At 36.7% G+C, this 16,791-nt stretch overlaps 2 protein-coding genes across 2 annotated transcripts; both read left to right on the plus strand.

Moving 5' to 3' along the window:
• The first annotated feature begins 2,020 nt into the window (after positions 1 to 2,020).
• On the plus strand, positions 2,021 to 6,635 carry LOC136230862 (uncharacterized). The gene is made up of 3 exons (XM_066020059.1): positions 2,021 to 2,590; positions 4,760 to 4,866; positions 5,630 to 6,635. The coding sequence occupies exons 1-3, from the start codon at positions 2,141 to 2,143 to the stop codon at positions 6,372 to 6,374; spliced, it is 1,302 nt and encodes a 433-aa protein (XP_065876131.1). The 5' UTR covers positions 2,021 to 2,140; the 3' UTR covers positions 6,375 to 6,635.
• A 7,131-nt stretch (positions 6,636 to 13,766) lies between these two features.
• Positions 13,767 to 15,947, plus strand: LOC136229872 (uncharacterized). Its single transcript, XM_066018746.1, has 3 exons — positions 13,767 to 13,988; positions 14,198 to 14,304; positions 15,257 to 15,947. Exons 1-3 carry the CDS (start codon positions 13,767 to 13,769, stop codon positions 15,945 to 15,947), a joined length of 1,020 nt encoding a protein of 339 aa, XP_065874818.1.
• Positions 15,948 to 16,791: the final 844 nt, after the last annotated feature.

Genomic DNA, 16,791 nt, shown 5'->3' on the forward strand with positions numbered 1-16,791 from the left:
TATTGTGTTTTGAAAATTTAGTAAGGTGTTCCAAATATTTCTCAAGTTAATTTTAAACTTTGAACTTTTAAAAACCTAAGTTTGTCTATATATTATTGTAGTATCAAAGTTGAATAAAATTAATTAAATTTAATCTCATCATCTTAAATATATTAGTTATTTCATTTTTTGTATTTTGAAAATTTAATACAGTGTTCCAAATATTTCTCAAGTTAGGTTGATAGATTAAATTTAATTAATCTCAATCCAAGTTGATACTACAATAATATAGTAAAATGAATTATTTTATATTTATCACTGTCCTACATATCAAACACTTGATAATAAACTTTCATACCTTATTTTTTTTTATCTCTATTCTTATCCTAGCTTTTATCCCTATACCTATCCCCGTAGATAGGAATTTTCACATGCATCTTAATGAGCAAGTGAATTTGCTCATTCACCGTTAAATATTGCTGATGTTGTGGATTCAGAGGGTGATTGGATTTGGTCGAGGTTTGATTCTTACCTCAGTCTAGAAACGCTCCTGAAAATTAGGGGAGTGAAAATTAGTTGTATGGAGGAAGATGGGGATAGCCATTGTTGGTCTTTATCAAATAACGGTGACTATTCTTGTAAATCTGCTTTCGAGGCCTTCAATCAGAATTCGGAGGCTCCGCACTCAGTTATTTGGAAGAATATTTGGGCCTTGAAAATTCCGTATCGTATTAGGAGCTTCCTGTGGCTTGGTGTCAAAAATAGGTTGCTTACAAATATTGATAGAAAAAGATGTCATTTGGTGGAGTCTGGTGCGTGTAGTAGATGCAAAGGGCATGAGGAAATCATTTGCCATGCTCTTAGAGATTGTGCTAGGAGTAAAGATGTGTGGAGGAAAGTTCTCCCTAACCAGTTGCTGTTTGCTTTCTTGTCCCATTCTGATCATGATTGGTTTGTGGATGGTGTTAGTGGGAAGTTGTTGGCCGATCTGGAGCATGGTGCTATCCTCTTTGCGGTTGTCTGTCACCAGATTTGGAAGTGGAGGAATGATGAGATTTTTGGAGGAGAAATTGTTGTTATTCGTAATTTGTTTGACTTCTTCTCTAAAAAGATTTTTACTATTGCAGATAGCTTTAAAGAGGATATTTTAGCTAGGTCTATCCAGAGGAAGGCTGTTCATCTCCTTGGCTGGAGTAGGCCTGGTGAAGGGGTGGTGAAGTTAAATACTGATGGCTCTTGTCTAAATGACGGTAAAATTGCTGCTGGAGGGGTTCTGAGGGATGCTGGTGGTGGTTGGGTGTCTGGGTTTGCTCAGAATCTGGGTATGGGTTCTTCCTTTTCTGCGGAGCTTTGGGGATCTTTTCTGGCCTCAGGCTTGCTAAGAATCTGGGCTTGAAAAATCTGCTTGTGGAATCCGACAACCTCACAGCTGTCAAAATGATCTCTGATAATAATGCTATCTGTTTAAATAGCTAGAATTTAATCAAATGGATCACAAGGGTTTGTTCTTCCTTTGATACCATCAGCTTCTGCCACGTCTTCAGGGAGCAGAATCGGGTGGCGGACGGTCTTGCAGCCGAGGGCCATGAGAGGATGTTGGGAGTCTCAACCTTCTCTTCACCTCCTGAGTTCCTGTCTTCTCTCCTTTTGGATGATGTTGTGGGGGTTACCTTTCCTAGGCTAATCTCGGGTTAGGTTCTTGGCCTGTTTTTTGTTTGTTTTTTCTTTCCTTTCTACAAAAAAAAAAAAAAGATATATGCTTATTAAATCTAAGCCTCAGGATGCTTTGAATCTCCACCTTAGGATTCTAATAAGCCTAGATTTAACGGTGAATGAGCAAATTCTAAATGCTCATTAAGGTGCATGTGATCAAGACTGTTCCCGTAGAATAGCAAACGCCTCGTTAATATATATGTTGATGATGTAATTAATAATTTAAAAGGATTAAGAATTTAATTGAATTTTAAGATATAGATTAGCAACTAATTGGACATTAAGCTTTCCAGAAGCCCAACCATTCAAAAAGAATTAAGTGCAGAAATTGAAAACCAAGAAGCCTAAACCCATTGAGAATTGCGTTTTGTTTTTCTTTCAGTACCGCAAAACGCAAAACCCTCAACCCTCCCCCGTCGGTGATGGGTTTGCTCTCCGCCGTCCGAGCATGAGATCTCTCTGTTATCCTCCTCACAATCTTCATCTTCAACCTCTACTATCCTCCCTCCGACAACCTCTAATGGCATCGTCCCTAACCCAAACTCCTCCTCTAGACCTCGACGACGATCTTCTCTGCTCTAATTCACAGCAAGAGAAACAAACAGAAGATTGCAACTCTTCTTCTTTTCCAGATACGGCGTCCTCCTCCTCCTGTTTGGGCTCGCCGAACCTCCCCCTGACTGGAGAGTCTCAGTCTAGGGTAGAGCGGGCATGGGCCCACTGGACGAAATTGGGTCGACCAAAGTTCATTGTTGCTCCAATGGTGGATAATTCAGAGCTTCCGTTTCGAATGCTTTGTAGAAAGTATGGGGCTGATGCTGCTTATACTCCTATGCTCCATTCCAGGATTTTTACTCAGACTGAGAAGTATCGAAACCAGGAATTCACTACTTGCAAGGTGATAACTAAACTTCAATGTTGCATATAAATCGATGTTGTGTGTGTTTTACTGCGGCTATGTTTTGATTGTTTATTTCAAGCAGCATTCCGTAGTGAGGCCATTTAGCACTTTGGAGAACTCAATTGCATTTGTATTTGTGTTGCATTAATGGATGTTGATTCTTTATGGCTTAAAATAAAATGGGTTATCATGAAAGTTGAACTTATGTCTTTGCAGATTTCCATTTCTAAACATGGAATGTGGTCGTCTTTTTAGCAAAAATGTTTTTTATTTATTTATGGAAATGGAGCTTGCTGCCATTGACATAGCTGTTCAATTCCTATCAATCACCTCCATGTTAAATATTGCAGGGTCCAAATTCATTTGTAATACTAAATGAAATTTGATGTTCTTATATTTATCCTTCTGAAAGTTCAGATTAACTACGAGTGGCGTTACATTAATTTTTTTTGTTTGATGTGAATATGCAAGTACTTTTTTTGCTATCATTCATAGTTTTGGTTTTTCTTTTATCAAATATTGTAGGTTTGAAATAATTTGCTCAAAATCAATATCATTAGCTTTTTTCAAATCCTTCTCAACATCAAAACCTGAGGGGTCTGGTACTCATTTATGAGAATACTAACATGTATAGTATTTAATTTTAAAAAAATGAAGCTGGTTTTGCCCCTACTCCCTGGATCTAACAAGAACGAAATTGTAAGTATGTTAAACGCTCAAAGTTATTCGCAGTAAAAGCTTATCTTCATAAGAGAAGAAAGAAGATTACGATAAAAGCTAGTTCATCTAGATTAGATAAGATAGACTTCTAGATCATTTTTACTTTCAATAAGATTAACTTCTAGATTAGATTTATTAGCATTTATTTGCTCTTTAGATAAATCATGTATTTATCTGTTAAGCTTGTATTGCTCTACGAAAGTAGAATCTGCAGTGAAATAAAAGAAACAACAATATGCAATTTCTACAAATTATAACTTTAAGAGATAATGGAGTTGTCTCTTAGTGGGCTCTAGCGATAAGAGGTGCAGGGTTCCGTAACTAGATCCTAGATCTAAATTTGTAATACCTTGGTATCAGTGTGGGTTGTTATGGGAGATCTACGTACCTTGCAACAATTTGAAGTTTTCATGGCCATGTATCACTAGGATCAGGTTTGCCAATGAAGCCAAATACCTGTAGATGGTTGTCTAGCTAGAAACTCATAATAGCAATAGTGGCTAATGTCAGCTTAATGCTGCAGATTAAGGTGCATATGACCCGAAGTATTCAAAGCTAGATTTTTCACGCTATAACGGCATAGACCCTACAAATATTCGTGTTGGTAGAAAGATGAAGTCAAGTGCCAGCATAAGGAAATGTAGGAAAGGGATCATTTAACCATGCTGGTTGTCCTCCTCTTCGGTTCTCACAGTCAAAATAATTGATAAGTCTTGGAGCCTCTTTGATAACAAAACATATGCCCTGTTTGATGTATCTTGCTTGCCTAAGAAATACACCAGCAGTCCATTGGCCGAAACAACCTTTGGGCATGCGGTCACGCGTTGCATGGTCTTCATGGAACAATGCTTTAAGTTATTCATAGTAAAAGTTTATCTTCATAAAAGAAGAAAGAAGATTAGGATAAAAGCTAGTTGAAGTAAATTAAATAAGATAGGCTTCTACATAAGATTTCCTTTTCAATACATTGGATTTGTAGATTAGATTTATCTTGTTAGTTGCATATATCTCTTATTTATCCTTTAGATAATTGATATATTTATTTGTTAAGCTTGTATTGCTTCTCTATAAAAGGAGAATCTGCAGTAAAATAAAGAAAACACTTCAGAGATCATGGAGTTCTCCCTTAACGAGCTCTAGCAATAAGAGTTAAAAGGTTCCATAGCTAGATGTTACATTGATATTTGTAATAAAGGTCTATCGGAGCATTTCTAAAATTATATGCTATATGGTACTTCTGCTCATTCTAATGCACTATTGGAACATGTCTTCTATATTCCTTTTCCATTATGAGATGTTTGATTTCAGATGGGTGGGTCGAAATGTAATCTTCTCTCGTGTGCATTAATCTAGTTTTGGTATTGTGCGAAGTTTATGTCATGGTCAAAGCATCATAGTTGATTCTTTCATTTTTGAAGAAGTATCTTAATAAGAGAACAATTGCAGGAGGATCGTCCGCTATTTGTCCAATTTTGTGCCAATGATCCAGATACCTTGCTTGACGCTGCACAGAGGGTGGAACCTTATTGTGATTATGTCGACATTAACCTAGGGTAATATTTTAAGCAATCATCTTGAAGCTGAAACTTTATTTTCTAAATGTTAATCTAGAGCTCTGGCTCAAATTTATCCCGATTCATCCCCCAGGTGGAATTGCCATTACTGTGTTCACCTGCCATATTTGAATGCAATTTCTATTTTCCTTCTCTGATTAATTTGGATAATTTTTTGGTTTCAGTGTAGTTAGTGAGTTTTAAAATGCACTGAACTTTCCTCTGGAACTAATCTTTTCTCTTTCCATTTTACACTGAAGAGGATGTAACCCAAAGGAATCTCGTTCAGGTCCAACTCAAATTATTATGTGACTGGTTTATTGAACAAATCTTTGTGGGTTAAAATATTGAGCAGTGTCCAAGCTGTATTTTCAGAAGGGGCTAGAGAATTCGATTTTATTATGATGCGATCCTAGTTATGCATCTTAAAGTATTTTTGAAATTCATGGAGCTCATCATGTCTTGAATCATAAAATTAGTTGATGAATGGTTTTCGTTTGGAATATAAGGTATAAAATGTCTGTTGGAAAGTGTTTTTGTGAGTGAAGTTGAGTGATAAATTTGCAATTTAAATACTACTAGGTTCTGGTTAAGAATTGGTGCTAATTTATGATTTTATTTTCCCTTCACTATTTCTTCTTTGAGAATGGAATTGGTCCTTTTATATTCAGTTATCTGATAAGTCAAACTTGTATGCATTATCCCGCTATGGACCTAAAACCTTTTGCAAATCAAATGACTGGTTAAAATGGCATTTGTGCAGGTGTCCACAACGTATTGCAAAGCGGGGATACTATGGAGCTTTCTTAATGGATGATCTTCCTCTTGTCAAATCTTTAGTTGAAAAGTTGGCTCTGAATCTTAATGTTCCCGTGTCTTGCAAAATCCGAGTATTTCCAAAAATAGAGGACACTCTGAATTACGCGAGAATGCTGGAGGAAGCTGGCTGTTCTCTTTTAGCTGTTCATGGCCGAACTAGAGATGAGAAAGATGGAAAGAAAATCCGTGCTGATTGGAAGGCAATCAAAGCAGTTAAAGATGCTGTCCGAATCCCAGTTCTTGCCAATGGGGACATCCGTCACATGGATGACGTTGAGAGCTGCCTGAAAGAGACCGGTGCAGATGGGGTGCTTTCCGCCGAGACTCTCCTCGAGAACCCAGCACTTTTTGCTGGTTTTCGGACAGCTGAATGGGCAGTTGGTGATGAAAAAAGCAGTAGAGACGGACTACTGGACCAGGCAGATCTAGTAGTGGAATATTTGAAACTATGCGAAAAATATCCTGTACCGTGGAGAATGATCCGGTCTCATGTGCACAAAATGTTGGGAGAGTGGTTCAGGATACATCCTCATGTAAGAGAGGAGCTTAATTCGCAATCTATACTGACCTTCGAATTCCTCTATGGTTTAGTGGATCAACTGAGAGAACTGGGGTTGAGGATTCCTCTTTACCTTAAGGATGCAGATCCTGATGTATCAAAAGTATCGGCTAATGGCTCGGGCAATTAGATTATGCAATTCATACTAGGTAGGCAGCAGTTGAACCATATTTGCAACCCTGGAGAGATGAGATAATACAGGAAACAGGGTATTTGTTATACTTTAGTGGATCAGAATTACACTGCATATTTTTTGGGGGTAGTTGTTAGGAAAGGAGAGAGCATTCAAATTGTAGCATCCCCCATTGATGATCATTTTGTATTATTATACAACTGATTTGTATTAAATTGAAGGCATGATTTTTGCTGAGATTAGATTATGTTTAATAGATCTTATTGTCCAAGCTGAGACCTGAACATACATGTCAGGAGATAGATGAGACAATGATGTTTAATGACGGTATAAAGTCAAATATTGCATGAAACAATTCTAACATCAACCTAGCGATAAGCAAGCCATATTTACAGATTGTCAAGGTCTTCCATACTTTTGGGACTAATTAATAGGATATTTGGTTAGATAGGATACTGGGGAAAGAAAAACATCTTGAGACCCTTTCTTTTTGTAAATCTTTCAATATGTTTTCAAATTTATGAAGTTTAGGTGAGGCGGGGTATATCTCTGGTTCAGGACTAGGGAAACCTTCAAGCCATATGGAGACGAACGGGATGACTTATATATTGCTCCACTTATGAGGATTTCAACAATAGTAACCATACATATTGCCCCATTTATGGGGATTTCAACAACAGTAACAAGAATCAAACTCATGTGAGAGTGGAGCGGAGTTAAGCTGAGCTTTGGCTTGTTCAAACTCGGTTAGTTATAATGTTAACGAGCTCGGACCGAGCTTCGAGCTCAAATTTGTGTTTGAGCTCGGCTCGTTTAGAAGCTCGATTCTTCACGAGCTTCTCACGAGCCGACTCGTTTATCTTGTTCACGAGCTTAGCTCGCGACAAGCTCGTGAAACATGTTCTCGTTTATTGTATTTACGAATCGAGCTTCTAAATTGAGCCGAACCGAGCCGAACTTTTATCGAACCAACCATGAACGCCTCAGCTCATTTACAGCCCTACCTACAAGAAATTACTATAGATACTAATGTCAATCTTGATTAAAAAATTCTCATTTATATTATAAGTGCCTTATTCATTTTTATGTACATTTAAAATTGTGTTTTTTTAAAAAAAAAAATTGAAAATGTCTTTTATATGTCTAGTGTGGTTATAATTGAATAATGTGCTTTCAAGAGTTGCGTATTCACAACTGACTTTAAGGGTAATTTTGAGTTTAATGTTTTCGTATGTATTACCATTAAAGGGGTGTTTCGTTCGCGTAAGGGTAACAGAAAGGAATTCAAAAAAATATAAGAAGAAAGTAAATGAATGATTCTGAATTTCACTATCTGTTTCTATTTTTTTTTTTCAAAAAGGAAATGATATACCCCTCGATATCAGGTGAATATAAACTCATCACGTGAAATTTATGAAATCCGAACCATCACCTGAAAAAACAAAACACATGGCGCCACCATAGCAAACTAATCAATACGACTCCGTATCAAAGTCCTTGGCTGGGAAACGTTAAAAAACCTTAGTCAATGATTCACCCGTTACAGTAATCATGCCCGATCCCGTGAATCACATACCTAGTAGGCTTAAGGGATATCAAGCCCCGATATTCAGGCGCACGTTCACTTATCAACAAGTGAAACGTAGCACATCCCGCTTCTAAGCTCATAACTGTGTTTTACAGCTCGATCACAATATAAATAGAGTAAGCACAATTTAATTTATACTAATTCATTCATTCATTAAGCTTACGTTTTAGTTTTGATTTACTGTTGTGTTTATCCTCAAGTCTTACCTCAAATTGACTTAGGCATTGAAGCCGATTAGCCGAACAATTATCCCCTTGATCTTCTTTCTGTCCATTTGCAGGTTTACAAGTGGACTTGCATGATTCAACCACATCAAATTAGTGCAGTGAGTGTGGAATAAAGTTCCGTCCAACTCTCATCCTCCAATGGACGCCCTACATCCGGAGTTTAGATTGCGATGGAAGAAGAAGCACGTTGACAGTTTCAGGCCGACCAAGACCTAGCTCTAGAAATGGCGGAGGATACAGAAGCCCTAGATGTTCAACAACAAAGGCTCTTAGGTGCAATCTCCCTAACGACTAGCAAAAAATCTGGGATCTGTCCACCATTTCGCCAGGGTTATGCAACAAGAACACTTCATCCAAATGATAAAAGTTGAAGAGAAGCTGTAGATAGTAGAGGAAACTATCAGGTACATAAACATACTTGAGAATACCAACTGCTCAACTGGACTTCATAATGTCTGAAGTTACCTAGCAGGACAGGTCATTAAGAGATCGATTTAAGGACTCTGGCACCCAATCAAGGGGAAGAGAAGACTCTCCAATTAGACGATGCAGATCTAAAACTCCCCTTGCATGGAAGGCAAAGAATGCCAACGAGTAGTCCCTCGAAAGATCGACCTGCTTAAGATAACGAAAGTGACCCTCCCCGAACAAGAGGACCCCAGACTCAAACTATAGAAGGACCTAACACAGATCCGCCGAGTCTCGATCTATCAACTAGGAAAAGATAGTCGAACCCAAGACTCAAGATCGATGGGCGCCCAAGGAAATGAATGTCTCAGTAAAAAGTGAGGATTCTGAGGCCAAATTTGATGCAATCCAAAAAGAATTGGATAAACTCAAAAGCACAATCACTGGAGCAGTGTTCGACTCGAAACATCTCGACATAATAGAGGTAGAAATATCGTTATGCAAGAGGATCATGACCGAGTCCATGCAAGGAGGGTTTAAATATCCGCTGATAAAAGAGTATGGCAGGACGGGGGACAACACTACCCACATTAAAAATTTCAGGGGCGTTATAGATACTACTATTGCAACTGACAATGTAATGTGTCACCTATTCTCCACTTCCTTAAAAGGCATTGTCTCCTAATGGTACGAGCAGCTCAACATGAAAATGGTCACCAGCTTCAAGCATATGCCAGAGCTATTTGCAGAGCACTTAGTAACATCTATCCCTGAGAGAAAAACCATGCATGATCTCAACTATCCGGTCTAATAAGAAATAAAACTCTCAAGGACTATGTTGAAAGATTCAAGCAGGAAGCCATTTAGGTCAAGGTACTGAACGTGGAAGGAATGGTTGGTATCATGACCACCAACTGCCTCAATAAAGAGCTACCCCGAGAGCTAACACTAATTTGGTCAAATAAATTAATTTCTTATTTCTTATTTTTTAGGCCTACATGTCCTCGAGTTTGTTCCATAATGTTTGTGTATGAATTTCGGCAGAAATGTGATTATACACATTGTCTTTGGCATATTATCGGATGAAGCAGCAGATTTGTTCATGCTCGAATCCGTAGTCTACATTTGTCTCGCCTTCAGGTCCATCTGGTCCAGATAGTAGTAGATGTATCTTCGTCACATATTGGAGATCTCTCGTTTTGCTATGGTAATTTGCGTCATTTAAACTCTCCATTTTGCTTGTCTTTGCCTCCATGTTGACTAGATTTGATACCAATTCTTGGAAAATTTAAAATATATATAAATAGAAAAATTAAAGCAATAAAAAATAGTCAATAAAAATGATAATGATAATTTAACATGATTTATATTGTAATTTTCGCAACAGATTGCATCAACTACATACTTTTTCTGATAAATAATTTCTTTTGATTGATGTTAGCTTACAAAATATATTTTATTAAGTTAATCTAGTCAACGTAAATAACAATGATGTAGTACCAGAATAGCAAGGTTCGGAAAAAAATCTTCTGTCCCGAATTCCCTGTCCCCTTCCCTGTCCCCCATTCAATTTTTGACACGTGTCCCTTTAACTACACTTTAACCAAAGTTAAGTATATCTAACCATAGTTAGTAGCAATAAAGTAAGATAAAAGGGACACGTGTCAAAAATTGAATGGGGGACAGAGAAGGGGACAGAGAATTCGGGACAGAAGATTTTTTTTCCAGCAAGGTTCATCATAATGGTTATCTCCATGCATGGTTTAACATTAATGTAGATTCTCCAAGGTGTTTTTAGGATTTAATAATGGATAAATTATAAAATTGGTCCAATTAAGAGTCTATTTATATATTTAGATCTATTATTTACAACAAATCTTACCCAACTAAATATTATTCAAAGTTAACTTTTTCGAAATATTCTTAATATATATATTATCATTTTATGTAGACAGTTATACTTCACTTCACTTTAAATCATTTGTAATCCAACTTTAATTTCATACATCCATTCAAGATCCAAACCCTGTATGTAAGTATTTTGTTGATTTTATGATGAAGACATCTTCAAGGGAACATGGAAGGAAGGCTGAAAGCCTGCTCACAAAGTATCACTTAACCTACACGCAGTGTAAGCAACTTAGTGAGAAACAGAAATGGAAGGGACTCACATGCCATATGGACACACTGTTGAAACTTGGTGGAATTGTCAAGACTTCGGGTAAATTACATACGTGGTGTACAACCTTTACCCCAAATCACACTTTGGTGTACAACCAAAATTTTGTCACACTAAACCGTACGAACTTCAGGTGACCTCCCACTAAATTGTACAACCGGTTTTTGTGACCGGTCAACGCTGGTCAACTATGCCACGTCAGTATTTTTTATTGTAGAATTAAAAAAAGTGGGACCCACTCTTTATGGAATGACTAATATAGCCTTATTCTTTATAAATTTACTAAAATACCATCATCTTTTTCCTTCAACCCCTCTCTCCCATTTCTCTCTCTACATTTTCTCTCTCACTTCTCTCTGGTGGCCAGCTCGTCGAGCTGCTCGCCGAGCTGGCCCTCTGATGGCCAGTTTGGTGGTCTGGACATGCCCAACTCACCGAACGACTGTCTGGGGGTCCCCGAGACGCGATTTTTGCCCGAAATTGATCCTATTTTAACCTACACACACATAAACTCCAAATAACATTAGTCCAAAGGCTAAATCGACCCACAAGTTGTTAGATTTGAGTAAAAACTTTGTTTGGTGTGACCTTTGGTGGATCAATTAGCTGAAATAAATAAGTGATAGTTCACTTGTGTGCTATTTTGGCAATATTTTGCCTGAAAACAATCAGAAAACGGCTAGAAACTACTAAAGTAAATAAAACATATACTAAAACTAATAATCTCGTGCACATGCATAAAAGTGCGAGATTTGCTCGTTTATATTGAATGAAAACTAATCAAAACTATCCTAAAAACCATACCTAAAGATAGGGGTTTTCGACCCCTATTAGTTACCATTGTCAGCAGGACAGATCATTAAGAGATTGATATAAAGACTCTGACGCGCAGTCAAGGGGAAGAGAAGACTCCCCAATAAGACGATGCAGATCCAGAACTCCCCTTGCATGGAAGGCAAAGAATGCCAATGAGTAACCTCGAAAGATCGACCCGAGTAAGAGAACGAAAACGACTCTCCCCGAACAGGAGGACCCCAAACTCAAACCATAGAAGGACCCGACACAGATCTTTCGAGTCTTGATCTATCATCTAGGAAAAGATAGTCGAACCCAAGACTCAGGATCGATGGGCACCCAAGGAAATGAACCTCTCAGTAAAAAGTGAAGATTCTGAGGCCAAATTTGATGCAATCCAAAAAGAATTGGATAAACTCAAAAGCAAAGTCACTAGAGCAAGGATCGACTCGAAACATCTCGACATAATTGAGGTAGAAATATCGTTATGCAAGAGGATCATGACCGAGCTCATGCCAATAAGGTTCAAATATCCGATGATAAAAGAGTATGACATGATGGGGGACTGCACTGCTCACATCAAAAAACTTCAGGCGGGCTACGAATACTAATACTGCAACTGACATTGTAATGTGTCACATATTCTCACTTCCTTAAAAGGGTGTTGTCTCCTAATAGTACGAGCAACTCGGCACGAAAACGGTCACCAGCTTCAAGTAGATGTCCGGGCTCTTTGTTGACCACTTCGTAACGTCTATCCCCGAGAGCAAAACCATGCAGGATCTCAACTATCCTGTCCAACAAGAAAATAAAACTCTTAAGCACTACGTTGAAAGATTCCAGTAGGAAGACATTAAGGTCAAGGTATTGAACGTGGAAGGAACGATTGGTATCATGGCTGCCAACTGCCTCAATAAAGAGCTATCCCGAGAGCTAACACCAATTTCGTCAAATAAAATAATTTCTTATTTCTAATTTTTGAGGCCTATAGGTCATCGAGTTTGTTCCATAATGTTCGTGCATGAATTTCGCCAAAAATGTGATTATACACATTGTCTTTGGCATATTATCGGATAAAGCAGTAGATTTGTTCATGCTTGAATCCCTAGTTTGCATCTGTCTTGCCTTCGGGTCTATCTGTTCCAGACAGTAATAGATGCATCATGCATCTTCGCCGCACATAGGAAATTCTTCATTTTACTTATCTATATATATAATAATTTGTGTCATTTTAAACTCCCATTTTACTTGTCTTTGCCTCTACATTAACTAGACTTGGATACCAATTCTTGGAAAATTCACAATATATATAATTTAACATGATTTATATTGTAATTTTCTCAACATATTACAGCAACTACGTACTTTTTCTAATAAATAATTTCTTTTGGTTATGTTAGCTTACAAAATATATTTTATTAAGTTAATCGAGTGAACGGAAATAACAATGATGTAGTACCAGAATAGCAAGATTCATTATAATGGTTATCTCCATGCATGGTTTAACATTAATATAGATTCTCCAAAGTGTTTTTAGGATTTAATAATGAGTAAATTACAAAATCGATCCAATTGAGAGTCCGTTTACATGTTTAGATCCATTACAACACCTCTATTAGATATTTTCAAAGTTAACTTTTCCGAAATACACTTAGTATATATATTATCACTTAACGTGCACTTATACGTTACTTCACTTCACTTCTCATCATTTGCGATCCAACTTCAATTTCATACGTAAATTCAAGTATTTTGTTTGATTATACATACGTAAATTTCTTTATATAAGTTAGTTGTATGTATTTTAAGTTAGTTTGCAGCTAGGAGAGAGTTTATCGAACCCATTCACAATTTATGATTCTGCTCCGTAGAATCGTAAACACAACCGTTACTACATTAAATGAATTAATTGTTAAAATCTGTTGAACATGTGAACAGAATATCTATTGTTTTCCTGTGAAAAGCGAAAGCAACATTCCTCTTAACTCATTGTTATGTTGAAGAACCATAGCTTTACCGACTACATGACAGCATGATTTATGGCGTCACCTGCACCAGCAAAATTGGAAGAAAACAAATGGGCATTTTCCATACCGCCAAAACTTTCTTAATCAAATAAATTCCAATCAAAATTAAAGTTGTTGAACCTATAAATACGACTATCAATTCCATCTTCAATATAATATCTTCTAATGGCATCTCCTACTCTAGACATGAAAGATCGAGCATGGGCGCACTGGACCAAATTGGGTGGACCCAAGTTGATAGTAGCTCCTATGGTCGACAGTTCCGAGCTTCCTTTTAGAATGCTTTGCAGGAACTATGGTGCTCAGGCTGCTTATACTCCTATGCTGGATTCCCATCTTTTTGCTAATGATCACAACTATCGAACCCATGAATTCTCTACTTCCAAGGTTCAACTAATAACCTTTCTTTTTGCAGTTTAAAACATCTTGTGTATAGAGCTTGTAAATCAGTTTCTAAAAAGGAATTACATTCATTCTGATATCTACAGCAAAAGTTGCACCAATTTGTCAGAATGCTTACTTCCCTAAAAAAATCTCTAGTTTTTAATATATTTTTATGTATTGATTATTTGAAACAAATATAATTAAAAATGCAGGAGGATCGGCCACTGTTAGTCCAATTCTGTGGGAATGATCCAGATACATTACTCAAAGCTGCGCAGATGGTGGAGCCTTTTTGTGATTATGTAGACATTAACCTTGGGTATTCTTTTTAATCCAATCCAATCTTATTCATTCTTAGTTAGTACTATATTTTAGATCTGTTCATCCGTCCAACCCATTCAGATCCGTTTTTTATGGGTTGGATTTGAGATTTATTATGAAACCTCAAAATTAGCCCGACCCGGCCCAAAACTCATGTATATACAATTAATTGTAAATCAATAAATTGTTAAGTTTAAAAACAAATTAATAAGAGAAAGTCAATAATTTATTAAGCTTCACTTTGAGTTTGAGAAAGGAATGATTTGTATCGTTAGAATACGATTAGGCATTTTCATCTTTAAATTTTTGTGGATTATGTTTTGATTTGCTTGAATTATAAACATATATGTAATATAGTCGTCAGATTATTATTAAGATTTATATAGTTATATTTATTTTACAGAAAGTCACGATTTTACGTATTAGGATACCGGTAATTTTCATCTAGTCAGTGGCTAACTAAGTGAATTTGGTCAATCACCTTTTGATTTAAGCTTCTAAAAATTACAATGAAGAGTAAAATTATCATAAAGCTTAAGATTGACTCCTCCTAGATCATAAGGTGATGGGCCAAATTCAGTTGGTCACTGACTCGGTGAAACCCACCGTTAGGATATTATATAATTTACATTAAATTTTATAATTAAGTTTATTACAAAAGAAGTTAGGACGGGTTGGGCTGGGCTTGGGATTTAGGTTTTGTGATTAGGCTGAGTCCAGCCCAAGCCCGAATTTTAAAAGGGACAAAGGATTTTAGTGTATAGCCCGATTGAGCCCAGCCCGAATCCGACCTAGCACAGCCCATAACCAGTTATAATATATTTACATGAAACTCTTATAGCATACTATAATTTCTCATGGGATTATAAAACTCTTCTAAGCAGTATACAATATATTTTAATTTTTTTATATAAAAAAACATTGTTAATGCGTCCGCACTTTGTGCACAGGTGTCCGCTAAGGGGTGCAAAGCAGGGAAATTACGGAGCTTTCTTAATGGATAATCTTCCACTTATCAAATCATTAGTTCAAAAGTTAGCTCTAAACCTCAACATTCCCGTCTCTTGCAAAATCAGACTATTCCCCGACATAGAAGACACTCTCAAGTACGCTAAAATGCTAGAACAAGCTGGTTGTTCTCTCTTAGCAGTCCATGGCCGAACCAGAGTGGAGAAAGATTTTAACAAGTTCCGAGCTGATTGGAAAGCAATCAAAGCAGTTAAAGAAGCTGTCGGAATCCCAGTTCTTGCCAATGGAAACATACGACACATGGATGACATTGAGATGTGTCTGAAAGAGACAGGTGTTGATGGTGTGCTTTCAGCTGATTCTCTGCTTCAGAATCCAGCTCTTTTTTCTGGGTTTCGGACAGCTGAATGGGCTGTTGGAAATGTTAGAGAAGGGAATCTGGATCAGGTGGATTTGTTAGTGGAATATTTGAAACTTTGTGAAAAATTCCCAGTTCCTTGGAGAATGATTCGTGATCATGTGTCCAAGATGTTGGGAGAGTGGTTGAAGATGTATCCCAAGTTAAGAGAGGAACTTGATGCTCAATCTACACTCGACTTTGAGTTCCTATATGGTTTAGTGGATCAAGTGAGGGAGCTTGGACCTAAGATTCCACTTTACCTCAACAATTAATTGATCCTTATTTTGTTTTGTAATAAATTAAACTAATTGTCTGTGTGTCTACAGAAGTCCTTTTTGTTTTGTAATAAAACTGCATGTCCACTTGTTGACAATAGGCTTCATGCACTTTTTTTTTTGTATCCCAATAAATACATCAAAGGTTTTTAAACCGCAAGGCTCTAGCTCAAAATAAAATACACAGAAAGCTTTGATTAAGAAAAAATGCACCTAAAAAATATCTAACAAACATCGGACCAAAAATCAGATAAACTATTAAAAAAATTTATTTACACTTGGCTAAATTGATACTTGAGATATCATATTTGAATCGTGTGGCTATCATAATTCGAGGAGCTTTGCCTTTCAACGATGAAAACTTAATGAAGAAATAAAAATTGATTCTGTATATTGATTGATTGAAAGATTACAACAGCAAAAATGCTTTTTATACAAGGGAAAAATGGAATGAGCTGTTAACAGATGTTCCCGCCAAAGCTAACAACCGGGTTCTAACAGAATCATGGTCAATGACCATAATACCCCTTAACTATCTTATGAATTACAATGCTAACTTTAACAAGTGCACTAACATGTCATTTAGAGTTAAATTTGCTCACGAGTTTATTAGATAAAAATCTATTTTATCCTTACAAAATAGCTCACTTTTATCCATATGTTAGAAACTTGGTTCAATTTTACTCTCAGTGCCTTGATAAAAAAAAAAAAAAAAAACTAATTCAATTTTATCTTTCTTTAAATTAATGCAATGAAAATTAGCAACAAAGTTTTATAAAAAATGGTAAAAATGATCTAGAACTTCTAACAACAACAACAAAGCCTTAGTCCCGAAATGATT

This window comes from Euphorbia lathyris, chromosome 5 (assembly GCF_963576675.1).
Source record: "Euphorbia lathyris chromosome 5, ddEupLath1.1, whole genome shotgun sequence".
NCBI lineage: Eukaryota > Viridiplantae > Streptophyta > Magnoliopsida > Malpighiales > Euphorbiaceae > Euphorbia > Euphorbia lathyris.